Source organism: Talpa occidentalis, unplaced genomic scaffold (genome assembly GCF_014898055.3).
Source record: "Talpa occidentalis isolate TD23 unplaced genomic scaffold, MPIMG_talOcc4v2.1 talOcc4.10, whole genome shotgun sequence".
Taxonomy (NCBI): Eukaryota; Metazoa; Chordata; class Mammalia; order Eulipotyphla; family Talpidae; genus Talpa; species Talpa occidentalis.
Window position 1 is genome coordinate 36,646,123 of NW_023600993.1, and position 26,809 is coordinate 36,672,931.

A 26,809-nucleotide genomic window follows, 5' to 3' on the forward strand; every position below is an offset into this window, starting at 1 on the left:
CTTGGGGAGAGCTATTCTAGCCTGAGTGGTTCCATGCTAGGGACAGGGGCTTGAGGATTAGCCATACTTTGCAGATCTGAGAATGGCCGGAGATGAATGCCCAGTCTCCACCCGGGTTTGTCCCTCTCTGGCATCCAGGCCCCATCCCAACTCATAGGGGAAGGGAACAGGATCTGCCCCAGTGCCAAGGAACCCCCCCCACATTGCCCTGCTTCCCTCAGCCCTCCAGTTGTACCAGACTCAGGGTCCAGAGCATCCCCTGCATGTGTTAGGTTCTTCCCAAGATACCCCTCTGCCCCCAGGCCCCTACGATCCCTCCAGAGAGAAGGTGGAAGGGGGGTCTTACACCACCACTGCCCCTGCCTTGAGCTCTGATTTAGGAAACAGGAGAGCTACAGAAGAGGGACAAGGGGATTAAGGCTGAAAGGTTGCATCCAGGGAAGCGAGGGACCTCACCATGCCCCCTAGCCCACAGCAGTCCTGTCTCTCATCTCTTACCTCCAACCCTACCCCACAGGACTGTCACTGCCCCTACCCCAGGCCCCTGGACTCAGAATTGGTGTAATCTGTGTACTAAGAAGACTTCAACCTTGAACTGAGATTGGAGCACCAGGATTCCAGAAACTCCTGTGGGTTAGGCCTTCCCAAGGGACCCGCCTGAGTCTTTAGATGATGATCAGGACACTTGGGGGGCATCAGAGAGGGAAGGACTGGGTCCATGCCACACATCAGGCTCTGAAGAGGTTCTGATTAACCCTGTCCCTTCTGTATCTGGGACTCCTAGAGGGACCCTGTCTCCCCATCTCATCCCTGGAAGGATGGAGAAGGACCAAGGCATTTGGAACCCTGATTCCCTGTCCCCACCTCCCCAACACATAGCTCTTCTTGTCTCCTCCTGGGGTGGGTGAAGGGAGGTTTGCCTGGGAGTGGGTGAGGGGTTACTGAGGGATGCCAGTGACAGGCCTCTGCCCACTCTGCCTCTGGTCTCTTGGAGAACCTTGACCAAGGTCCTTCCCTCTATGGGTCTCAGTCTCTTCCAGGGCCAGGACCAGACACTTTGGGTGTAACAGGCTCTATACATCTGGTGAGGGGTGCTTGCGCAGGGGTTGCCATGATGTGGTTATGTTCTACACCCCCATAGGGGTGGAACCCCTGTGCCTCTGTCTCCCTGTGGAGATATTTGGGCACATAGCCCAGGCGGGGGGCCAATGTCTGGCTGGAGATTGAGCAGACCAGCCCCTTACTCAGCATGTGGCCACCAGCTGTGGGCAGGAAGCCCAAGGACTCCTTAGCTGCCATTTCACCCCAGGGATCTCAGCTGGGACTATGCAGGGGGCTGGATTTACTGGAGCAGGATGTGGGGGCGGGGGGGGGGGGTCAGCCAACTCCACACTGCAGGAAAAACAGCCATGCAAGGACTGGGAGCCAGAACGCTACTCTTAACGTGTTGTGTGGCATCAAGAAGTTCCTCAGTTCCTCTCCTTTTCTGAGCCTCAGTTTCCCCATGCGAAAGGGGGTTAAAGATTTTCTGCAAAGGCTTCTGCTTGCTGGCTGCAGGTAGGAAACAGACCCCAACGGTGCCCTTGAGTTCTCTCATCAATGGGCCCAGCCATGGGCATCTTGTGTCATCTAGTGGACAAAGTAGGAACTGCAGAAGGTCCCCAATGTGTCCACTGTGTCAAAAAGGCTGTGCTGAGCTGTGGGTCCACTCAGCAGAAACTGTAGTTTCTTGGGGTGGCAGGCAGTGACCATGTAATTAATGATATAAAGAGTCAAGCCTCCCTGGTGTCCTAGGAGTAAAGTCTCAGCATTATCACCGTTGCAGCCTGAGTTTGATCCCCGGCCAGGGAGCTACCCACATGGTGCAGCAGACCTCTCCTGACTTGCCCGCTGCTCCCCTCAGCAGTGTATTTCAGTAAATTCACCTGCTCTGCTCCCCACTCTGTCTCTGGTAAATCCTCTCACCCCTCCTTTATCTCTGATCTACATACCAGTTCTTTCACGCATATGTGTGTGTGTGTGTGTGTACACACACACACACATACACACACACACACACACACACACACACACACACACACACATATAGAAAGAGGGAGAGTCTTCAGTGATTGCTTCTGATGAAGGAGATCAAGGGAGGCTTCATGGTGGAAATACTACCCAGACAAGTGACAACAGTACATCAGAAATGGAGATGACTGACCCAGCAAAAGTCAGATTAGGTGTGCATGTAGGGGAGTGCAACGCCATGTGCTGGTGGGAGCTAGTGAGCCCTTGGTCATCAGTATGTGAGCTGTGTGTGTTCACACATTGGGTGCCACCAAGCATGTGGAAAGGGTCACAGCCTAGCCTCTCCCAGCCAGAATTCTGGAGCGGGCATGTCTGGAAGAAATGATGCTCCCATTTCCTCCCCCACCTCCACCTCATCTGGAAAAGAGATATTGGGACCCTTTTTTCAGGGATCCATGAGGACCCCTTGTTTAAGGTGCCAGTCACTCCACAACCCCTTTTTGCATCTGGCCCAGCCATCTTCCTGTTTTGTTTGCAGAGAGCTTAATTTGGGACCCTCCCCCTCCCAACTCCATCAGTACCCCACACCCCTTGGGTGCTTCTTTCTCCTCCTCTCAGCCAATAACCCTTCTCTTCCCTCCACCGCAGCCAGCCATGCTCGGAGTCACGACCCACATGGGTGGGACCTTTGCATCTCCATTCAGTCCGTCTTCCTCTGGATACCACTTTTTTTTTTTTTATGGGGAATATAAAAATAAAATTTATTTAAAAAATAAAAAAAAATACATCCACATGTATCCCTACAAGAAGAGTGTTAAAAAAAAACCACAATACAAATAAAATGAACAATTCTTTAGTATCATAAAATTTTTTCTCGGTATCTAGTTTCATAAAGACTGTTATGATTTGTTAGAATCAGGATCTCAAGGAGATAGACACACATTATATCTGGTATTACATCTGGTTTTTAGATCTATTGAGTCTCTTATTTTCTAGTTTCCTCACCCTTTTTCTTGTCATTCAATAAACTAGATTATTATCCAATAGAGTTTTCCTATCTTACATATTTTTCTATTCCTGTGATGATACAAATTTTACTTCTGGGTGATAAATGCCATGCTAAACCATGTGATATTAATTACACTTTTGGATACCACTTCTTACGCGCAGTATCCACTCATTGTCCCCCCAGTCTCAGGAAATAGCAGTTTTATCCCGTAAATGAAAGGCCATCTTTGACTTCTTACCTTCTCACCTCACAGTCACCCCCTCAACAAGTTCTGTAGAGTTCAGTTCTTGAACATGTCCTGAACTTGTTGCCTTCTCTCCACCCCTTTTGCCCTATGGTTCTGAGACCCACTGGGCCTTCTTACCCAGAACCTGCCCCATAGGAGTGAAATCATACAGAGTTTGTCTCTGTCTGACTTATGTATATACACATATGTGTGTATGAATATAATTATGACTGTTTCACGAAACATGATTCCCTTTAGGTCCATCCATGTTGTTGCAAATGGCAAGACTTCATCATTATTTTTTAAAAGATTTATTTATTTATTTTTGTGTAGAAGAACTGGGGTGTAGGCCAGAGGTGTGGGGGTATGAGGCAGATCGACTGAATTACACTGCTGAGGGGAGCAGCGGATTAGATAGGAGAGGTCTGCTGTGCCATGTGGGTTAGCTCCCTGGCAGGGGATCGAACTCAGGCCATCCTGGTGATAGTGCTGAGACTTAACCCCTAGGCCACCCAGGAGGCCCAGTATTTCATTATTTTCCAAAAGCCAAGTAGTATTCCATTGGGTATATATACCACATCTTCTTTATCCATTTGCCAATTAATGGACATCTAGGTTATTTTCATTAAAAAAAAAAGTTTTTTGAAAAAAACAAATCTTCATTGTCTAAAAATATATTTATGTAAAAATTCCCCACAAAGATGCTACTCTCTCCTTTCCCTATCTTATTCCTCTTTTTCAACACCTCTGATATAAAGGACATCACTGTATCTTATTAAAACTTCACCCGGATGTCCAGACAGCGCTCGTCTGTGCATTCTTCTGTATCTGGAAGCTGCATGTTCTTCCCCACTGCTTTCCCATGGTGGGTTCCCTGGATGGCTCTTCAGGCCTCTGCTCAGTGCTACCTCCTCCAGGAAATCTTCCCAGGCTACTCTGTCTCATAGCTATAATCCCTATTCTAGCAATATGCTGATTTCCTCACTCTACTCATCTCTCCCCTTTCACCCTGAGTTGACTGTAAATTCCACAAGATTAGGAACTAGGCCTTCCAGTGATGGTTGCCACTATCTAGCTTGTGTAGTACATGTAGGTGTGTGACTAAACCATGGAATGGCTTAGTCTGGCAGAGGTACCCACTGAGGCCCTGCCATCTTGCTTGAGATAGTGTCATTTCTGGGTTGCTCTGGGTGTCCGTATAGGCCCCTAAGTTCTCCAGTTCCCACCTGTAGGCCTAAGTGTATTCACTCCTCCCCTCAGACCTCTCTGGGGAATAGGCAGCTGCTGCTGGCTCTTGCCTCCACTGGAGGCATCTCCAGAATTCCAAGACTGTCTCTGGAATGCTGGGCCTGTGTGGGGAATGCCAGGGCCGGGTCACAGGTCTGGAGAGGCTGTGGAGTGGCTGGGTGGAGCAAAGACAGCTGCTGACATTCTGGCTGGAGCCTGGGGCAAGTGGCAGCTGTCCTTCCTGCAAGCACCACCACCAACACCTCTACTTCCTTCAGCCATCATCCCCTCCTCAAGGCCAGTGTCACTGTTCTGGTCACATCTCTGGTCTGGATGTCCCCACTAAGCCGAAAGCCACCCAGACCTTGTACCTCTACTTCCTGTCTGGGAGGGAAAGTGTGCTGCTGTTGTCTCTGGGATTCACAAAAGTTGAAAATTACAACCACCTGGACTCAGTCCATCAGACAGAGCCCTTCGGTGGAAGCCAGGTGGCTTGGTGATCCCCCAGAGTCACTGGATGACCTGATAGGGCCCCATGCCTCTGGGTCCCAGATTCATCACCTACTGAGGCAGATGATATGCCTCTCAAAGTTGCCTGCAGGAAATCCAGCGAGTGGGCAGGTAGATGAGCTGTAGGCCCGCAGGGGCCCTGCAGTCCCCTGCTGCTCCCCAACCAGAGATGAGAAGGAGCCAGGACTGCTGTGCCAAGTGGCATCCAGGGCTTAGCCTGGCACAGCAGTTTCTGCTATCTCCAAATGCAGGATCCCTTGGCTGTCAACTGACTGACCCATGCCGTGGTCCCCAGGAGAATTTAAATGCATATCATGGGCCATCAGACTCCGGATGCTGAACTGCTGGAGATGAGGCCTGGGCATCAGCAGTCAGAGAAAGTAGCCCAAAGGGCATGGAGTGTATTCTGCCTCATCTAAGCCAACCCCGCCTGCAGAGGGTGGCATATAGGGTGGATACAGGGATGGGGGCAAGAAAATGGTCCTTGGGGAAGGGGTGGACCCTGGCAAAGAGTCTCGGGCCCCAGGAATGTGAGTCGGACACTAGGCCTCTAGGGAGCAAGGCTTTATTTGCATTCCCTCAGAGGAGGGTGTAGTCGGGAGGGCCAGCTAGAGCTGAAAGGTGGGTACAGGCAGTTCTGGCCAAGGGTAGTTTCTACTCGACCCCCTTCATGAACTCCAGGAACTCTGTGGAGAGAGGCAGGCTGGCGTCAGGGGGTGACTCTGGCAGGCACAGGGTCTAGCCCACTGGCTCCCACTCACCATCATAGTCGATGCGGCCGTCATTGTTTTTGTCGCCGTCCTTCATGAGTTCCTCAATGTCGTCCTCTGTGATGGTCTCCCCCGTGGCCTGCAGCATCATCTTCAGCTCTTCCAGGTCGATGTAGCCATCAGAGTTTCTATGGAGACAGGGGCGGGGGGAGGGTCTCAGAGCCCGGGGTAGGGGCCAGAAAACAGCCAGCCTCACTGCCACACCCATGCAGAAAGGCCCAGGCAGCTGGGAGATGCTGCAGCCCACACCCCTGCTGCAAGGAGGGGCCAAGGCCGCTCGTCTCCTTTCTCCAATTCTGCTGAGCCGGATCGAAAACCAAGAGTCAAGCACTCACTTGTCAAACATGCGGAAGAGGTCAGACAGCTCCTCCTCAGACTTTCCCTTGCTGTCATCCTTCATGCAGCGAACCATCATGACCAGAAACTCATCGAAGTCCACTGTGCCACTGCCTGGGTGGGGGCAGGGCCACCAGAGAGGGGAGGTCAGACACAGACTCAGGCATAACACTGGCCCCATGTCCTCACTGCATCCTCCCACCAACTCTGTGAGGAGGTGTGGCCATTGTGTCCATTTTATTGATGAGACGACTGAGGCCCAGAGATATGAGGGCACAGAGTAATGCATAGTAGAATCAGGATTCTAGGTGCCAGTATGCTGGGAGGGTAATGGGTCTGGGGCCAGGGGAACAGAGGGGCTCACCATCCTCGTCCACCTCGTCAATCATTTCCTGCAGCTCCTCGGGAGTGGGATTCTGGCCCAGCATCCTCATCACCTTGCCCAGTTCCTTGGTGCTGATGCAGCCATCCTCAGCGCCCAGCACGAAGATATCAAAGGCTGCTTTGAACTCTGTGTCAAGAGGGTGGGTGGGGCATAGTGGCTAGGGTCAGCAGCCAGGACCCTGGAAGGCCAAATCATCCCTGGGGCCACCTGTCAACCTGCCCACTTCTCTCTGAGACCTCAGAAGTCACAGGGAGAGGGACCCCAGGCTCAGGTCCCCAGCCCAGAATCCTCGTGCTCTCCCAGGCTGGCCCTGCTATCCCCCCATGTGTGTAGGAGCTCTCACCATTTTTCTGTTCTTCAGTCAGCTGCTCTACCTAGAAAGGAGAAGAGAGTTCGGGACACAGCGTCAGGCCTTAGCTGCTTGCAAGGGAACCAAGCTGTTCCACAGGAAGGAAGATGGAGCTGGGAAGAGACAGGTCTTGCAGAGGCCACAGGCCCTCAAAGCCCTAATGTAACCCAGCTGGTCTCACTGAAGCTGGGCTCAAGGCAGGGGAGAGGTGGGCACCCCCTCCAGGGCTAAGGTAATCCTGAGTAACAATAGTTAGTGACCACTCAATGCCTTTTGGGGACCCCTGCTGAAAACCAAGCTGGGTAGCCCTAGGGACAGCTGTCCTTCAGGTTAGGACAATAAAACCAGTGTGTAGGGGGGGGGCAAAGTCATCCACTGTAACCTGACCGGGGTGGCTACTGGACTATTTTTAACGGGGGACAAAGTTAAACCTGTTGATTGTTCTGGGGACTCTGGCATGCAGGGGGTGGGGTGGTGTTATCTGGTCCCTTGGCCTGCTGGTGTCTCAGGAGCCAAAATTAGTCCCCAGCCCGACAGGCCTTGTATGGGCACTGGGTGGAAGGCTGCCCCCAGCACCCTCCGGCACCATAAACTCCTGCAACTCAGGCAGGCACAGGCACCCCTGAGACAGTTGTTGCCCTTCCCTGCCCTGGAGTAGGGATGCACTGAGGGGGTGTTGGGGGGTGGGTGCATCCCTCAAAGACAGCAGTCTGTGCTGGCATGTCCTTGCCTCTGGAGTGGGGGTGGGGGAGGGGCTGTGAGCATCTGAAGCCCCTTAGTGACCCCAGGAAGTCTGTAGGGACCCAGCGTGCGACCACTCGCCAGCCCTTGCCCCAGCTAAGCCACTGAGCCCTGAGCCTGCCAGGTTGGATTAGGGCGAGGGTCCTACTTCTCTATTCTTCTTCCTGGCTCTCCCCTGTGCCCAACCCTTTCCTGACTGCTTCAAACCTCAAAGCCCCTTCCCCAGTTTAGGATTCAGGTTCTGCGGTCCCCTTCTCGCTACGTCTGTTCCACTCCCCATCTTCAGCCAGCCAAAGGGGCTGGAAGGGGTTGGGGAACTGTGAACATGTGAGAAACAGACTGTAAGGGGTAGTAATGGGGGTGGGGTGGGGACAGGGAGGCAGGAACACAGAGAAACTGCTCAGGAGGAACAAAGAGATGCAGAGAAACTGAGAAAGACAAAGATCCAGAGACACAAATGCAGAGAGATGTGGCATAGAGACAGGTACAAGGACTACAGACACTTGGGGACAGGAGGGAGACTTGAGGCTAAAAGGTACAATCTCCTCTCCAGACCCTGCACCCCTCACCTCTTGCGCATCCTGGAACACCAGACCCATGGTCCCCTTGAGGCCTTAGCTAAAAGTACAAGGGCTCTCTCCTGGATCTCACTACCTTCCTGGGGTGACCTCACCCCCCTTCCTGAGCTGAGTGAGTCCCCAGTGCCCACCCAAACCATGCTCAGATGCATCCCTCACCGCAGCCTTGTAGATGTCATCCATGCTGGTGGCTCACAGGGCAGGCTGCTGGCGTTGCCAAGCCCCTCCTGGGCTTATATAGCCCTGCCCAGCATTCCAAGCCCAGCCCACTCCTGTGAGCACGATTATCCTCCACCCCCTCCCCTGTCCCTGATGATCTCAGGCTGGCCTGAGTCCATAGGCTGGGAGTCTCTGAAAGGTTTCTTGAATGAAAACATGAACATAGCAAAGGGCAGGAGCTGTAAAGTGGTGGGCCCGGGACCATGCCCTTACAACCTGCCATTCGGTCAGGGAAATGGGCCGTATTAGATATTCTCACTTTGTAGATAAGGAAGCTGAGACTCCTGGACAGGTGGCAACTTGCCCAAAGTCTGGCTGATTTCCCAGTCTCAGTCTTAAGTTAAACCTCTCTGGAGTGGGGAGCAGCAATGTGCAAGGAGAGACTGAAAGTGAGGGCCCTCACAAGAGAAGTCTCAAATGCCGAGCTCAGAGCACAGTGCTGTGGAACTAGTGGACAGGAAATCAGTGACCCACCTTAAGAACACAGTGGTCTGAAGTCCTTTAGCCAAGAATGCCGAAGGCACCATGGCCCAGACTTTTCATCTCCCCAGGGAGAACAGTACCAGCTCTGGGCTTGTGTCTGCTGCATTCAGTCATTCAACAAACACACCTACAGATGCCCTATCATACCAGACTACCCATCCCACTTCTCCTCTCCACTTGGGCTACCACCTCCTTCTAGGTTTGGGTTTTCTCCTGGCCTCCTCTCTGTGCCTGTGCTTCCCCCATTCTGGCACTGTAGTTCCTGGGTCCAGGGTCATTCTGTTGCGCCCCCACCCCCCACTCCCCACCCCCCTGCCATTTTTAAGTCTACGAGGACACCATCTGGAGTGTCTTGTGCCCCATGGTCAACACATACCCTTTCCTTCCTCCCACCTGCTCTCATACAGACACCCTGTTTGATAAGCACACCAGCTCCCTATCTTGCAATCCGGACACTGTATGGATTAACCCCTACTCAACAGTAGGCAGGAGATCTCTAAGTCTTAGATTAAGAAATAGCCCAGAGTCACTCTGTGCCTGCCCAGGCTCTAAGCACAGCTCATTTGCTCTTCTGTCACACCCTACAGGGAATGAGACCAAAGCGAGGCGAGGCGTGATTACTAGCTCCCCTCTTTGGAGGCGTTAACTGAGGCCAGGTAGAGCCATGACTTGCTGTGGGCCGCCTGGGAGGTGTAGAGCCCTTTGCCCTCCCTTCCCGGGCACCAAATGACCAAGCCCAGAGCTGTTTCAGCCCCGAGTCTCAGTCCCCAGCGCGCAGCCAGGAGCAAAGAACGCGGCACGAAACAAATACACATTACGCAAGCGGACCCGCCGACGAGGCCTGCGCATGCGCGTCACTGGCAGCTGCTGTCAATCACACGTGAGGGGCGGGGCGAGGGCGCGAGAAAGCGGCGGGCCAAGATGGCGGCGGGGCGCGCGACAGGGGCGGGGGGCGACGGGGTCCGGGGGGCGGTGGGACGCTGACCCCGCCTCCTACTGCTGCCAGTCTGCGCCGGGCGGCGGCGACGGAGCCCGGAACATGGCGGCAGCGACGCGCAGCTTCGGGCCGGAGCGGGAGGCCGAGCCGGCCAAGGAGGCGCGCGTCCTGGGCTCTGAGCTCGTGGACACATACACGGTGCGCTGCGGGCGCTGGCGTCGGACCCCGCGGGTGGCGACTGGAACCCTGAGTCCGAGTCGGGGGAGGGGAGGTGGAGAGGGGGCCTGGGCCCCGCTCCTGGGGAGGAGGGAGATGGGGGTGGCCTACGATTTCGAGGAGGGGGTTTGGGATAGAGAATCTGAGGAAGGGTTTGGGCCTCGCAGGTCCGGAAAGAGGGTCCTGAGGTGCGGCCGAGGGAGGGCGGTTGGGGAAGAGGTACGCGATCGAAAAAGGTTAGGGTTGGGGAGGATCTAGGAATAAAGGGGGTCTAGTGAACGGGGGTTTAGATGAGGCGGAGTCTCTTTAGACTCACCAGGCTCGGAAGGGCGCAGGCCTGGGAGGACGAAACGGGTCCGGGAGGAGGGGTATTGATGGGGGAGTTGTCTGATGGATGGAATGAAGGGAAAGGGTCAGGGTCCTGGAGGCCACGAAGGAAAGGGCGGGACCTTGGTCTGGGGTGGCGTTTGCACTGTGCTCTGAAAATTTGAGGGGGGGACGTCGGGCAGAAACTAGAATGGGAGAAGGCTGGAGCCCATCCACGGGGGAATTGGAGGGGGGTGTTCCACTCAGGGCTGAAAGCGCAAAACCAGGAACCTTAGGGATCTTCATGGCTTTGGGCTGTGGGGTGCAAGGTGGGGCAGCAAGCCACCCTACACACTTAAAGCCTGTAGGGGAGATGCACAACTGAAAAGGGGAGGGGGTGAGTCCAGACATTAATGGAGTTGGAGGTCCTCTTGCTTCCTGATGGGGTCGGACACCAGTCCTATGGGCCTCCCTGCCTGCCTGGCAGGGACTGGCCATGAGATAGGGGCACATACTGAGCATCTTCCAACCTCCAGTCCTTTGTTCCGAAGGGTAGGGGGCCTTGGCCCTGCCTTGGCCCCACCCTCTTGGCCCTAATCCTAACCCTCCTCCTGAGGGTCATTCCTCTGGCTCTTTCTCCTTTCCTGGGAGGAAGGGGGAGGTGGGGGTGGAGGAGGAAAGCTGCCAGGTTGGAAGAAGGGCTGGGAGCGGATCCTGGTACAACAGGCAGCCCTGGAGAAATGGCTGCTCCTCCATGGAGGCTGTGGCTAAGTTGATTATTTTCTCCTCCTTCCCTGTGGGCTGCAGAGAGGAGCAGGGCACTAGAATCAGGGAGCCTCATCCAGGTGAGGATTGAGGTCTTTGAGCTGATGGCTGATTGGCCATCACCCATTGGCTGCATCCAGCAGGAAGATGCTCCAGAGAGCTCTCTTTACTCTAGGGCCCCCCTCCTCTGAATGGGTGTGGGGGAGGTGTGAAGCTGGCCAACCCTACCATTTTGTCTCCAGGTGTCTTGAATTGAATATTAACATACCTACCTTTTGTTGAACATTTGCTACATATCTACACCCTGCACTAAACATTTTGCATGCATTACCTTATTTGATTCTTAGACTGACCAGGTTTTAAGATGAGAGGGACTGATGCTCAGAGACAGCTTAGGCTCCAGTCATTTACATAAATGGCTCATACATAAGCCACAACCAGAAATAATAGAACAAGATTTTGAACTCATCTTCCTTGACTCTGAGAACCATTCCCTTAATTGCTAAGCCCATATGTTAAGCTTTGGTTGCCCAACAGTGCCTTTCTCCTGCTTTCCCATCAGCTTCTTAGTCCCTGACCCCTGGCTCAGCTGCAGAAACCGCAGCCATGAGCTAGCTGAAAGGGTTGGACTGGCTTCCAGGATATAGTGAAGTGCCCCTGAGAGAAAATGCAGCCAAAAAGCTGGTCCCGCCAGACCTGTCCCTGTCCTGCCTCTCATGGAAGGGATGCCCTTGCCTGTAGTTCAGATTGGATAAGGCTTTGAATTACCTGAAGGTGAAAAACTAGAGATGTCTTGATAGGACAGTCACCTTTTCCATTCCTCACGGTTGCATCGAGCCACTGACTTATCCTGTGTGCCTGTCAGATCCAGTGCTAAAGCCATGGAGGAGGCTATGAGGGGACCCTGTTGCTCAACAGGAGTCAGGTGCAGGAGCTGGTGGGTCATGACAATTAACTTGGCCTGGGGTAAGGGAAGTCTGAATTTCCTACCCTGTTGCTAGGTTAAGGGGGGATGGGGATACTTCTTGTTGCTTATTGGGCAAGAGTGGTTTTCCCTTTTAGGTTTACATCATCCAGGTCACTGATGGCAGCCATGAATGGACAGTCAAGCATCGTTACAGTGATTTCCATGAACTGCATGAAAAGGTAATCTTTGAGAGCTGGAGACCTGTGTCTGAGGGGTAGGGAGCTTTTAGGCCAAGAACCCATTGTGCATACATTTGTTTTTGGGCAAAATAGGCTCTGTGCATTTAGTGTTTTTAATAAACCAGTTTATTAATGTAGTTGGCAAAAATAGTGGTAGATCATGGGAGTTCAACTGTAACATGTAATGGTGTACACGGAGCTTTTTTTTTTTAAGATTTATTTATTTATGCATACAAGAATTGGGATATAGACCAGAGGTGTGGGGAGTGAGAGGATTCACCAGAGACAGAGTAGGGAACAGAGCAGGCAGACTGACTGAAATACACTGCTGAGGGGAGCAGCGGGCAAGTCAGGAGAGGTCTTCTGTGCCATGTGGGTTGGCCCCTGGCCGGGGGATCGAACTCGTGCTGCAGAGACTGTGGACAGCTTCATAGGTTGCGTCTTAACCCCTTGTGCCACCAGGGAGGCCCTACATGGAGCATATTTGAGCAATTTTAAGATTGCCAGTCCCACCTTGGATGTGACTTGTTGGGACAGTTTATTGGGGAGGGAACGAGTTTGAACTTGTTCCATTTAAAGATAGCTATTCCAGAGTTCAGTACTTTAATATTGACTGTGATTTGATGTCTTTCTTTACTTTTGGAGATAATTTCTTTCTCTGGGTCACTTGAAGCCTGAGTGTATTAAAGAAAGACCATCAACCTGATTGGGTTTCTTTCTGGTTTGGAAAAGATGTTGAATTAGGGGTCTGGATCATGTCTCCAAGGTCTTCCTATGGAGCTCATTGCCTGGAATTGTATTTGTATTCCTAATGCTAAGTGAATTGATGAGCCAAATCCCAGATGCACTGGGTTGATCACTAATTGGAGCTCCTGCCTAAAGGGCTGGTGGAGGTTGTGACAAGCAACTGCCCTCAGCTGCTTGCCTCAGGCTTGCACCATCACGGAACCTCTATGGTTGACATGCTTATGTTTTCTTACAGCTTGTTGCAGAGAGGAAGATTGATAAAAATCTGCTTCCGCCCAAAAAGATAATTGGGAAAAACTCAAGAAGCTTGGTGGAAAAGAGGGAGAAGGATCTGGAGGTCTATCTCCAAACACTCCTGGCCACCTTCCCTGGCGTGGCCCCTAGAGTGCTGGCCCATTTCTTACACTTTCACTTCTATGTAAGTTCCCCTCAGGTTTTCTCCTTTTCTCCTTTGCCTTCAAGCCCACAACTGCCAAACTCGAGGCAGCAAGCCAGCAGACCTCATCTTTAAGGAGAGGTGAGCTGGAGTTTGACCCTGAGGTTAGAAGATGGAGGAACATCTCTCTGGTGGGGGTGGGGTATGGGCTGAAGCATGGGCACTGATGGGTTTGCCTTAAACTGGTCACAGAGGTTTTCCTCCACCAGGTGTTTTGTTTTAGCAAAGACAGCTTGTTGGTATTTCCACTAGTTTTCTACCCAGGTGAGGCCAGATTAGTAACAGCTGACACCTGGCATAGATGCGTGTCAAGTTGTAGCTTCATAGCTCAAGACTAATTAAGGGATCAGTCTACATTGCCATCTTGGGTTATTTCAGGGTCATAGGTGCTGAGGTTGAGGGTAAGTACCTTCCTGCAGGAGAATGGATGGAAGTGGGTGTCCTCGAGCAGGTCCACGCTCCCTTGTGGATGGAGAACAGCTTTTGTGAGCTGAAGTGACACTATGAGTTGTCAGACTTCAGGGAGGGAAGTTTGACATTGTGAAACTAAAACATTAGAAACAACTAACAGTTCCACTTACAAGAATTTAAGGAAATAAATCAGGCAATTGCAAAATAGATAAAGGAACAAAGATCATTTTATGATAGTAATAAGATACCGAAAAGGATTCAGATGTCTAATGGGGGTGGCTTTAAAAAAAAATCAAAGGGTAAACCATATAATTGGAAATTATGCTGCTAGAAATATGATGGTGTAACTGTGGATATGTTGACATGGGAAAATAGATATATTACTACATGAAAAAACAGACCATAACACAGTATGTAGCACATGATTCCATTTTTATAAAAAAAAATTCATATGACTATATTTGTCTAGGAAAATTCTAGATTATTCACCAAGATGCTTGGAGTAGTTATATGTGGAAGATAGATTGTCAAATAATTTACATTTAATTGTTTTCCCTGTATGTGGTGAAGATAGGAAAGGATTCATCCCCTTTTCAGGCTTGCCTTTTAGGGATGGACCTGTGGGTACTGGGCTTAATAGTCTAAACATGTTTAAAAAGGAACTTTTTTGTGTGTGTGTCCGGGGTGGGGGGGGGATCCTCGCCGGCAGCTGGGGAACGAGCCAGCGCCGCAGAGGCTGCAGACAGCCTCGCAGCCCAGCGCTCAACCACTGCGCCACCAGGGGAGGCCCCCCAAAAAGGAACTTTCTAAAACTATTTTCTTACTAAGACAGCTGAACTTTTCTTGGAATGCTAGATAAAACCTAGAAATTTGCAGGTAGCACTAGCATTGGGCCACTAAGCTTGGAAGGCCGTGTGGACAAAAGGGTGATATTTCTTATGTGGCATATGCATATATGCTTTGGATTTTGTATAGCATATACCAGCAGTGTATGTGGTTAGCAGCAGTTCCTTGTAGACTTTTTTTTTTAAAGATTTATTTATTCATGCATACAAGAGCTGGGGTACAGGCCAGAGGTGTGAGGGATGAGACGATTCACCAGAGACAGAGTGGGGAACAGAACAGGCAGCTTGACTGCAGTACACTGCTGAGGGGAGCAGCGGGCGGGCGATCAGGAGAGGTCTGCTGCGCCATGTGGGTTGCTCCCTGGCCAGCCGGGGATCGAACTCGTGCTGCAGAGGCTGCGAATTGCTTCATAGTGCATTGTTTAACCCCTTGCGCCACCAAGGAGGCCCCTTGTAGACATTTTTTTTTACATTTTTTTCCTTATATGAGAAAAAATTTCCATTCTTTATGTGAGTCTTTCCAGATAAACTCTGATGACTAATATTTTGAGAAATACTGCACTTTAAGAAAGCTTTGATTAGCTATTTAAGGATAAAACTTGATCAGTTTTTTGAAAGTATAACTCATTGCTTGAGACCTGGACCTTTGAGGAGGTCTGCTGGCTGCCTCAGCTTTGCTGACTTCTGAACATTGAAAGGCTTCTTGAGGTTTGCCAAGGTAGGCTTGGGAGCACCCACATATATAGTTCTCATTTGAGGAATGCTCTGCTGCTTGAAGTAGTTACTGTTACACAACAGTCCCCTGGGTTACATAAATCCAAGGATAGAAAAAAGTAATTGATCCATCATTAAGTTAAATGAGGGTTTCTCAGCCATGGCACTGTTGACATTCTAGGTTGTAGAGGATACCCGGTGCATTGTTTAGCAGCATCTGTGGCCTCTCCCCACTCGATGACTGTAGCACCTCCCCCAGCCAGATTGGACAACTAAAATTGTCACAGACATTGCCCAACATTCCCTTGAGCCACACAGTTGCACCTGATTGAGAACCACTAAATTTGATCCTCAATAAGTTTGAAGAAACAGGGCCTAAACTATTTTGTTAGTCTTTTCTATAGACTGAAAGATTTGGGAGTGTTTCTTATGACCTTTGTCCCATTAGTGTCCTCCTTGAAACTGTTCCAAACATACTCTACCTCTGTGGGGCTGACAGTGCACTGTGAGGACCCAGGAAGGCCTATTGCCTGAAATGTGGGCTTTTTAAATATTGAAATGTAGTTCACATACCATAAAATTCATTCTTTTAATGTGTGCAGGTTTTAGTATAGTCACAAAGTGGTGCATCTGTCACCACTCTAATTCTAGAACATACATGTCCCCCAAAAGGAATATATTAGCAGTCACTTACCATCCTCCCCAGCTCCTAGCAATCACTAATCTATTTTGTCTCTATGAATTTATTCTACACATTTCATATAAAGGGAATCTTACAATAAAAAGAATCTTACAGAAAAAAAGTCCTTTGTGACTTTTTTCAATTAGCATATGTTCAAGGTTCATTCATATTATAGCATAAATCAGTATTTTTGTCCTAAGTGATATTGTATTGTTTATCCATCTGCATTTTATCTATCCATCAGTTGATGGACATTTGGGTTGTTTCCACTTTTTTTTTTTTTTAAAGATTTTGTTTGTTTATACAAGACCTGGGGTACAGGTCAGAGGCACGGGAGCCTGAGAGAATTCACCAGAGACAGAGCAGGGAGCAGAACAGGCAGACCAAAGACACTGCTGAGGGGAGCAGCAGACAAGGCAGGAGAGGTCTGCCGCCCCATGTGGGTTTCTCCCTGCCTGGCCGGGAATCGAACTTGCGTGGCAGAGGCTGCGGATAGCTTCACAGTGCGGTGCTCAACTCACTGTGCCACCAGGGAGGCCCTGTTTCCACTTTTTGGCTATTAGGAATAGTGCTGCTATGAATGTTCATATACAAGTTCACATGTGGACAGGTTTTCATTTCTGTTGGGTATATACTAGGGGTGGGATTGTTGGGTCATATGGTAACTTTAACATTTTGTGAACATTTTTTCCATAGTGGCTGTACCATTTTACTTTCTGAGAAGCAATGTGTAGATGCTCATCTCCCAATAACCTTGGCAACTCTTGCTACTATCCATTTTTTTTTTTAAGATTTTTTTATTTATGCAAGAACTGGGGTACCGACCAGATGTGCTAGAGGGTGAGAGGATTCACCAGAGACAGAACAGGCAGACTGACTGAAATACACTGCTGAGGGGAGCAGCGGGCGAGACAGGAGAGGTTTGCCACGCCATGTGGGTTGCTCCGGGGCTGGCGGGGATCAAACCAGCACCGCAGAGGCTGCGGACAGCTTCACAGCACTGCGCTCAACCGCCTGCGCACCACGGAGGCCCACTATCCGTTTTTTTAGAGCCATCCTTGTGGGTATGATGTGGTATCTAATGGTTTTGATTTGCATTTCCCTAATGACTAATGATGTTGAGCCTCTTCCACTCATATGCATATGTTTGGAAAAGTATATTCAAATCCTTTGCCTTTTTGAAAATTAGATTACTTGTCTTGTGTTTTGAGTTGTAGGAATTCCTTATATACTTTGGATATAAACACTTACCAGAAATGTGACATGTAAATATTTTCTCCTGTTGTAGAGAATGTTTTCATTTTCTTGATAGTGTCCTTTAAAACACAAAAGTTTTAAATTTTGATGAAGTTTAATTTATCTAGCTTTTTCATTGGTTGCTTGTGTTTTTGGTGTCATATCTAAGAAACTATTAACCTGTTCAAGGTCACAATTATTTACAGCTATGTTTTTTCCTAAGAATTTTATAGTTTTAGCTCTTCTATTAGGTCTTTGGTCCATTTCTAGTTAATTCTTTTATATGGTATAATATTTATATATGGTATAAGGCTTATGGGTCCAACTTCATTTGCAGTGTGGATTTCAGTGACAAGGGAAGAAAGCACCACTTTTCTTCAGTCAACTCTGAGATGGTGTGGGGCAGGAGGGCTGTACAGCCCTGGGCACACCCCAGCACCAATTACTGTGCTATTTCTCTGAGTGGCTACACCCTGATACTTCTTGAGGGTGGAAGACCTCATCCTCCCTAGTGGATAGGTTTTAGAAGTCTATGAAGTTAAATTTCAGCATACCATTCTGCTTCCCAGCAGTTTATCCCAAGTCACTTGTTGAACCTCTCTGTGTCCAGTTCCTCTTCTGTGAACTGGAAGGTGATGACCCCAGGCCCTTGGAAGAAAAGTGCAGTGGAGGTTAAAGGACTGAAAAGTGATGAGCCCATGACGGAGGGCTTACTAGGTGCCAGGCAGTATTGACTCTCCTAGTAAGGTGGTGTCCTGAAAATTTATATAATTTTTTGTTTTAAAACCAATCGGTTAGGGGCCTCCCCAGTGGCGCAGCGGTTGAGCGCTGGGTTGCGAAGCTGCCCGCAGCATCTGCGGCGCCGGTTCGATCCCCCGGCTGCTCCCCGGCCACCGGAGGAGGGTCCCACATGGCGCACAGACCTCTCCTGCCGCCCGCTGCTCCCCTCAGCAGTGTACTTCGGTCCTTCTGCCTGCTTTGCTCCCCGCTCTGGCTCTGGTGAATTCTCTCACCCTCCCGTGCTTCTGACTGTACACAGTGCATGTATAAACAAAAACAAACAAACAAATAAATAAATAAGCATGCCTCTATTAAAAAAAAAAAATTAAAAAAAAATTAAATAAAACCAATCGGTTAGAACAAAGAAAGATGGCTTTTGAAATTTGAAATCAGAAGCTAGGGTGGAACTGTTGACCATATTAATGTTGTCCTTAGCATTCCATTTATTTCCAGCATTTGTTTTAGTTGAAGAATACCAAGGGAGTAAATGATAGCAGATTTTTTCACAACTTACAGTCTTAGAGCTCTGTTCGGTTAAAGAGGTTTGAATCCCTTCAGTGCAGAATTTCCTCTTCAAATCTGGCATAACTGACACCTGCTAGATTGCCCCAGTCAGACAGGTACCCTCAACTTTAGTGTGTATGTAAACAATACAGTGCTGTGTAACTGGTTGCCTTGTTAATGCCTTGTGACAAGCAATCTACTTGAGTTTGTGCCAAGCGGAAGTGTTAGGCTGGTCTGTGTTTGGGGTGTACATGCTTGGGGTACCTCACGTGCAGACATGCTTTGTCAGAATGTTAGTTGCTAGACCACGCCCTTACTAGTCCACAGCATTGTGTGCAAATCAAACCTGCTGCACAACAGCACTTGATCCTAGCAGGTAGCTGATTGGGATGGTGGCATAGTTTTTAAACACAGCTACTATTTTTTTTAATTGAAATTGTTATTGAGGTATAAGGAATATTTTTTTTTATAATCAAACTTATGGCACCCTAAAGTACTGCAATCCCTCCTTCAGCATAGATTGAGGTGAATGTCCCCACAACTGACCTATCAGCAGCACCTGTAGCAGCTTAGTCGGGGGGATACTGAGACCCCACAACCCACTTCTGGCCCCAGGAGAAAACCTGACCTTGCATATCTATTCTGCAACCAGGTCTATAGTTTAACCAGAACATTCTCTGAGGAGTCAGACAAAATGTTTCTCTGAGGAGAACAATGCCTAGATTTGGGGGCTGAGGCATTTCTTAGTTCCTCTGATTATGAACCTCCCAAGGTAAAGATCAGCCTGGGAAATTAAATTGATAGTGTCACAACAGCACACTTCCTGTGCCCTAAAGAGCTGGATAGGATTTGTTATTTAGTTGTATTTCTTAGATTGCTGAGAAGTAAAAAAAAAGTGCTCTCTGTTTACCAAGAGCTCTTGGCCCTGACTAATGCTCCCAGTTTTATGTGGTTTCCAGACATTCCAGCCCTCTCCCCTTAGCCTGGGGTGGTTCTTCTCCAAGTTCTTTCTGGATTGATGCCAGCTGCCTGAATCAGTGACATTTTGAGGGTGAAGGCTGTTAAGGGTCTGGTGATCAGGCAGAAAGCCCTTTTCATGTGAGACCTAGGGGCCTCAGTGTCAGTAATTCAGACCTATGGGAGAGGTTCAGGAGCCACTCTCTGGGAGTTGAGAGGGCGTGTAGACTGGCAGCTCCTGGGAGCTGTCCAGGAATCTGTATCTTTCAAGGCTTTCCAGCCAACTTTGGCTGCAGGGAGGATGGGGAACTACTGATTTCTAGTCAAAAATTTGATTTTTCAAAACTGTCAGTGGAGAGACAAGCATTTGAGTCATTTGAAATTCTTCACAGCAATCAAGGAAAATGTGATTGAACTTAAGTTGTTGCAAGACTCCATAGTTGAACTTCAGAGTGAACTGTGACCTGATAACTTCTCACAAATTGGAGCCTCTCCTGCTCAGAGCCTGCTTTGGACCTCTGGTGATCTTTGGCATTTGACCCTGCATTTGTCAAACTGAGCTCTTTAATACTGGGGCTGCCTTTGCTCACTTTCCTCTCTAGTTTTTTGTCCATTTGTGAGGGGAAGAGGGAGTTACTCTTTTTTTTTATGCATACAAGAGCTGGGGTACAGGCCAGAGGTGTGGGGGGGTGAGAGGATTCACTAGAGACAGAGTGGGGAACAGAACAGGCAGATTGACGGAAGTACACTGCTGAGGGGAGCAGCGGGCGGGCCATCAGGAGAGGTCTGCTGCGCCATGTGGGTTGCTCCGTGGCTGGCTGGGGGATCGAACTCGTGCTGCAGTGGCTGCGGACAGCTTCATAGTTTGTGTCTTAACCCCTTGCGCCACCCGGGAGGCCCCAAGAAGAGGGAGTTATTCTCACGTACTACCTAAATAATTTCAAGCAGATTAAATAAATAGACACATTAAAAAAAGAAATAGGCCCATTTTTAAAAGATACAATTAAAGTAGTAAGAGAAAAAAATGGGAATTTTTATAATCTTGGGCTGGGAAAATCACAAAGGAGAAAAATCACAGGTTAAACAGTGTAAACTGGGGCCTCCCTGGCAGCTCAAAGTGTTAAGCACCGCACTATGAAGCAATCCACAGCCTCTGCAGTGTGAGTTCGATCGCCAGCTGGTCTGGGAGAAACCCACATGGTGCAGCAGACCTCTCCTGTCTCGCCCGCTGCTCCCCTCAGCAGTGTATTTCAGTCAGTCTGCCTGTTCTGTTGCCTACTCTGTCTCTAGTGAATCCCCTCACCCCCTGCATCTCTGGCCTGTACCCCAGCTCTTGGATGCATAAATAAATCTTTAAAAAATAAAAAAATAAACAGCGTAAACTGAAAATCCTCTCAAGTCTGGAAAGCTTCTGTGACAGAAGGTAAAAGGCATAAACAGACAGGGAACATATTTGTATAAGCAGCCTTTAAAATAGCCATTATAGGGCCTCCCCGGTGGCGCAGCGGTTGAGCGCTGGGTTGCGAAGCTGCGCGCGGCCTCTGCGGCGCCGGTTCGATCCCCGGCTGCTCCCCGGCCACCGGAGGAGGGTCCCACATGGCGTGCAGACCTCTCCTGCCGCCCGCTGCTCCCCTCAGCAGTGTACTTCAGTCCTTCTGCCTGTTCTGCTCCCCGCTCTGGCTCTGGTGAATTCTCTCACCCTCCCGCGCTTCTGACTGTACCCAGTGCATGTATAAATAAAACAAACAAACCAGCAAACAAATAAATAAAAAAGCATGCCTCTATTAAAAAAAAATAAAAATAAAATAGCCATTATATATAAAAGAGACAAACAACAAAAGAGAAAAACAGGAAAAGGACACCTTGTCTTCTGCACCTGGTGCTGCTCAAGTCCCATAAACATGTGAATGGCGTGTCCTTGTGGCGGGGATGTTCCTGTGAGCAACAGGCCATTGTGCAGCCTCCATCTGGACCTGTTTATGGAAAGTCCTTTTGGCTGCCATTTGTCAGTTAAAATTCTAAGCTGTGGATATGGGGCCCTTCTAACCCCACGATTACATCACTGAAGTGCTGAAGCAGCTGGGTGTGTACAGAGGCCAAATGCAGGAGAGTGTGGCATTGCTAGTTTCTAGCCAGATAAAAGTGGAGGTTAACAGTACCTCTCCACCTCCGTTTGCTCATCTGTGAAACAGAGTTCAAAATAACCTGTTGTTCACATAGGATATTGGGATTGAGTGAGCCAATGTATCGTAAGTGCGCAGTTAACCCAGTGAGGAGTAAGGTACCAGCACCTCAGCTATTAACAGGACTGAAGGCTTATCCTTGCCACGTCTCCTTTAACACATGGTTCTAAAAGGAAATCCTTTCCTAACCTCTTTCCAATGACCCTGGGTGATATTGTTGCAAGACTTGATGGATGAGCACAGGAAGAGAACAAGTGTTCATGCTTTCCTAAGATACTTTTGGAACAGAAAAAAAAGAACTGGTTACTCTTGGAGAGGGTTGATTCTGGGAGGTCCATTATTTCGGCGGAATAATGGGCACCTCTTTTCTGGAAGAAACAGGACTCTACCATGCCTTCTCCTGGGATCTCTCAGGACTAGTTTGGATTGCTGTTGATTGTCCAGCAACCCTTAACATAGCCAAGCCTTGCCAGCCTCCTGGGGCTTGTGTTTTCAGCCAGTGCCCATATGTTTGTGGAATTGGGGCACAAGTCTACTTTCCATTCTCCTTTTGAGGAGTCGTTTCAAATATAGTCCACATAACTGGGACTCTTTAGTTTCCCTTTCTAAATACCTTGGTTCATTGTTGGTTTATTCTTCTCTGCCCCCCCCCCCCCACACACACACACATACACACTTTTGAGAGCTGGAATTACCACAGCAGAAAGGGTAGAGGTAGATAGCAGGGAATGTGCCACATCCCAGTGACTGGGGGATAGACAGACTTTCTAACTGCTGGTTCTGTTTACTCTGCAGGAGATAAATGGCATCACTGCGGCACTGGCTGAGGAGCTCTTTGAAAAAGGTATGTGGCCAGGTATCGTGAAATACTGGGTGCAACTTGCTCACCCAGTTAAGCTGTCAAGAGTCCAAGGTGGCAGAGAACTCTATCTGTTGTGCTGTGCAAAGTGAGTCCTTGCTAGGGCCCACCTCCCTGGTGTTGCCCAAATCCCTGGACTGGTCTTTAGCCAAACCTACCAGCTTTGTAGGCAGCTAGTTCTGAGGAGCTGTGGTCCTTCACTTTAAGATTCTTGAGCCCCATGTTCAAGGCTAACCCCAGGCTCAGATTTAACTCCAAAGCTAATGGTAGAATTCTGGAAGATGTGTGGCCTGCTAGCCTCTTGCCTCTCCCTTGTCCTTAGCTGAAAGGGTTCAGATGGCGGGCCTTCCTGGTGGCGCTGGAGGTTGGGATGCAGCCTATGAGGCTGTCCAAAGCCACTGCAGCTCGAGTTCGATCCCCGGCCAGGGAGGAGCCCACGTGGCACCACAGACCTCTCCTGGCTTGCCCACTGCGCCCCTCAGCAGTGTCCTTCGGTCAGTTTGCCTGTTCTGTTCCCCACTCTGTCTCTGGTGAATCCTCTCACCCCCAACACCTCTGGCCTGTACCCCAGCTCTTGTGTGCATGAATAAATAAATCTTTAAAAAAAAAAAAAGAAAAAGAAAAAGAAAAAGGGTTCAAATGGCAAGCAGAAGCCATCCACAGGTCTGGGCCCTGGCAGAGAGCACAGTAATGGTTGCTAATTTGTAATGGTCCAGTCCTGTGTTTGGCATCTTACTACTTTCCTCCCAAGAGATACAGGGGAGAATACTGAGTAACTAGGAGCCTCCTTGAGGGTTCATGGCAGGAAGAAGCAGGGCAGGGACCAAATGCCAGTCTGTCTGGCTCAGATTTCCTGCTGACCTCAGAGAATTTAACCTCCAGATATGTAGCCCATGGAGATTACAGTGTGTCTCCATTACCTACTGTGCAACCTCACATCAGCCTTACCCTGGCCTGGTGCCTCAGATCTGGACTTAGCCTCACCTCAGGGAGGCTCACCGTCTGCACATTCCCACGGCCCTTCCCTCCTTTGTAATCCTGTACCCAGGGTCTGCCCTGTGTCCAGTGTGAGCTCAGGAGGACAACTGCTACTGCACGCTCAGGTCATGGCCCCATCCTGATGCTGTGCCGTGCACATATGGGTGCTTCTTAACTGTTGGCCAGATGGGCAGATCCCCTGGCCAGGGCTGGGGCTGTCGCTCACCTTATGGGACATGGCTGTTGCAGGAGAACAGCTTCTGGGGGCTGGCGAGGTCTTTGCCATTGGACCCCTGCAGCTGTATGCCGTCACAGAGCAGCTACGGCAGGGAAAGCCCACATGCGCCAGCGGAGACGCCAAGACTGACCTCGGGCACATCCTGGATTTCACCTGTCGCCTTAAGTACCTTAAGGTAAAGCTGCAGCAGCCCAGTCATGAGAGCCCCTCAGTGTGAGCATGTAGCCAGCGGGGTCCAATAGCTCACTGCCAGGTAGTGTGTGTGAAAGAGACTCTGGGCCAACTGGGGAAGGAACACCTTTGGTGTTCTTGGTACTGTGATTCTGACTTTGAGCACTAGGGGGCAGTCATGACCCTATGTCCCCTTGCTTTAAACCTCAGCTTTAGCCTGCTTTGTTAACCACGGAAGTGGTGAGTGGGGGTACTTCACATAGCCAAGCAAAGATTCTAGTGGGGTTTTGCACTATCCAATGATAGTAGATGGGGACAGCTTGCAACAGCATTCTAATTTGAGCTGTATCTGTGGCTGTAGGTTTCTGGCACAGAAGGACCTTTGGGGACCAGCAACATTCGGGAGCAGCTCCTGCCTTTTGATCTGTCAATATTCAAGTCTCTTCACCAGGTGGAGGTAAGGTCAGAGCCACTGGAGTACAGTCAGGGCTGAGCCCGCACAGGCATGTGACTATCCTACTAGGGAATATTGTTGATGTCAGATGTCTGGGTTTAATCATAAGGTGGCTGTTGCTTTTGAGTTTGACAGTATATGGCATCTAGGTAAGTCAGGCCCATCTGAAGGCAGAGAAAGGTCTCAATTCTTGACTGGTCTGTGTGTCTCCACTCCTGACTTAAACAGCTTTTGGACAGGATGGATCACCAGGGCTGGTTCCTGCTGGGTATTCTTGTTTGAGTTGCAGTCTAGGAAGCCATCCTGAGGATCGGGTAGAGCTAGTTCCAAGTCTGTGTTTCCCAAGGCAGATCAGCAAAGGGCTTTGAGAGTTCTGCTCTCTGTGTGCCCACACCTCAAGAAAAACTTTGCGTTGCTCATTGCTGAACTCTTCTGGGTTCACAGCTTTGGTACCATTTTTAAAAACAAAAGGGGATTCAATTATGTTTTAAAGCACCTTTCTTGGGCCTCCCCTGGTGGTGCAGCAGTTGAGCGCTGGATTGCGAGGCTGCCCTCACCCTCTGCAATGCCAGTTCAATCCCCAGCCACCGGCAAGGGTCCCACACACACACAAAAAAAGCATCTTTCTTGAGCTTGGCTTTTGTGTTCAGCCCTTTGTCTGATGTCCACTCCTTCATGAAATCATCCCATCATCACTATGAAGTTAGCACTTCTTTTCCCATTTTACAGTGGAGGAAACTGAGGCTTAGGGCATTAAGACAGGAAGTTTGGCCAGAATAACAGTTACTGAGAAAGCCAGGGTCTGAATTCAGCCAATTCCAACTTCTGCTACCTTTTGAACTGGTCTGCCGAAAGCATACTGGGCTGGTCTTACAGACCTTGAGGACCATTTCCTTTGATGTGAGCTTGTGGTGTGTGCCTTGAGTGGTGCAGGCCAAGTAAGGACTAGTAGGTTAGAGCAGTGCCCTACCCAGCCCTGACTCAGCTGGCTGAGGCTTGGAGTCTGTGGGTATATAAAACCCTGGAGAGTGCTTTGACTATACCCCTCCATCACTCAGTGCAGGACAGCTGAGGCCAGTGAACTGGGGCTGAGTGAGCAGGAAAGACCACCACATTAGCGGTGTGGCGGAAGCCCCTTGCTCTCCAGAGCCTATGTTTTCTGTCTCCCTATCTAGCCCCCAAGAAGCAGGGAACATGGGGTTCACAGTTCATTGTGAGAGAATGTTTAGTCAGCTCTAACAGTGGGGACAAAGACTTAAAAGTTTGAGTTGCCTTCTGTCTGTAAGGGTTTGGGCTCATCAGTGGTTGTGTTCTTTTTATGTATGGATGACAAACACCCACTTCCTGGGACTGCTAATGGAGCAAAGATAATGTTTCTGAGATGCAGTTTTTCCTTGTTACAGATAAGTCACTGTGATGCTAAGCACATTTGTGGGCTGGTGGCATCAAAGCCCACCTTAGCCACCATGAGCGTCCGCTTCTCTGCAACCTCAATGAAGGTCAGTGCTACTTGTTTCCCACCCAGGGCTGTCTGCTGGGCAGGGCCCTACACTGATCCTGCCCCACCCCCACCTGTCTGCCAGAAACCAGACCTGCTTCTGGGTAGATAAACTCAAGTGGGACCTCCTGGCCTGTCGCAGCCATGAGATACTGTAGTCTGTGTCTTCATCAAAAATCTACACTGTTTGGTTCCCCTGTATTCCTTCTATAAGTTGAAACCAAATAAGGGATCTGGGGAAAAAAATAATAAACAAACTAGGGCCTCCCTGGTGGCACAGCGGTTGAGCACTGGGCTGCGAAACTGCCCGCAGCCTCTGCGGCACCAGTTCGATCCCCAGCCTCCGGCAAGGGTCTCACATGGCATGTAGACCTCTCCTGCCGCACCCGCTGCTCCCCTCAGCAGTGAATTTCGTCAGTCTGCCCGTTCTGCTCCCCGCTCTGGCTCTGGTGAATTCTCTCACCCTCCCGCGCTTCTGACTGTACCAGTGCTTGTATAAATAAATAAATAAATCTTTTTTAAAAAAAAAAACTATCAGGCAATCATAAATGAAAGATAATTCTGTGAGGGAGGGGGAGGAAAAGGGTTCAAAATGGGAGAGAAGAGCACAAGGGACTATGGTAAGGTTCACGGGTGAATTGGTGGGGAATACACAGTGATGTAAGAGATATGAATAAAAGTCTATATATTTTTTAAAAAATCTACACTGTTTAATGATACTTTAGGGAACTCTTCTCTTCCCTCTCCCCGCCCCCCGAAGTCACTGGATTTTGATGAGCAAATTGTTATTCAGTGGCAAGTGGCAGGATGTTTATCAGAGTGGTTAATGTAAATGTTTCTCTAAGCTAAAAAAGCTTTGGCTTCACATTTGCTTGCATCTTATTCTCAGTAGAGCCGCCAGGG

The 26,809-nt window shown here is 49.5% G+C and overlaps 2 protein-coding genes across 5 annotated transcripts in view; one reads left to right on the plus strand and one right to left on the minus strand.

Annotated features, from left to right (window-relative positions):
- Positions 1-5,493: 5,493 nt before the first annotated feature.
- Positions 5,494-9,847, minus strand: TNNC1 (troponin C1, slow skeletal and cardiac type). Of its 3 annotated transcripts, none has more exons than XM_054694517.1 (6): positions 9,220-9,601; positions 6,817-6,847; positions 6,453-6,599; positions 6,088-6,202; positions 5,744-5,880; positions 5,494-5,668 (listed from the first exon to the last, which is right to left on the minus strand). In XM_054694517.1, the coding sequence occupies exons 1-6, from the start codon at positions 9,244-9,246 to the stop codon at positions 5,637-5,639; spliced, it is 489 nt and encodes a 162-aa protein (XP_054550492.1). In that variant the 5' UTR covers positions 9,247-9,601; the 3' UTR covers positions 5,494-5,636. The 3 variants fall into 3 exon arrangements, with proteins under 3 accessions (XP_054550492.1, XP_037376441.1, XP_054550500.1); XM_037520544.2 differs by lacking the exon at positions 9,220-9,601 and adding an exon at positions 8,301-8,338 and having other exon boundaries at positions 5,495-5,668; XM_054694525.1 differs by lacking the exon at positions 9,220-9,601 and adding an exon at positions 9,829-9,847 and having other exon boundaries at positions 5,505-5,668.
- Positions 9,848-9,853: 6 nt separating this feature from the next.
- The window catches only part of NISCH (nischarin), a 34,753-nt gene continuing 17,797 nt past the window's right edge, over positions 9,854-26,809 (plus strand). Inside the window, exons 1-7 of one of the 2 annotated variants that reach the window (XM_037530373.2) lie at positions 9,854-9,978; positions 12,130-12,213; positions 13,196-13,378; positions 22,504-22,552; positions 23,795-23,958; positions 24,316-24,411; positions 25,812-25,907. In XM_037530373.2, the coding sequence (XP_037386270.1) occupies positions 9,883-9,978; positions 12,130-12,213; positions 13,196-13,378; positions 22,504-22,552; positions 23,795-23,958; positions 24,316-24,411; positions 25,812-25,907 (768 nt within the window). In that variant the 5' untranslated portion in view covers positions 9,854-9,882. The remainder of the gene's footprint in view (positions 9,979-12,129; positions 12,214-13,195; positions 13,379-22,503; positions 22,553-23,794; positions 23,959-24,315; positions 24,412-25,811; positions 25,908-26,809) is intronic. The other variant, XM_037530379.2, reaches the window with a different exon arrangement.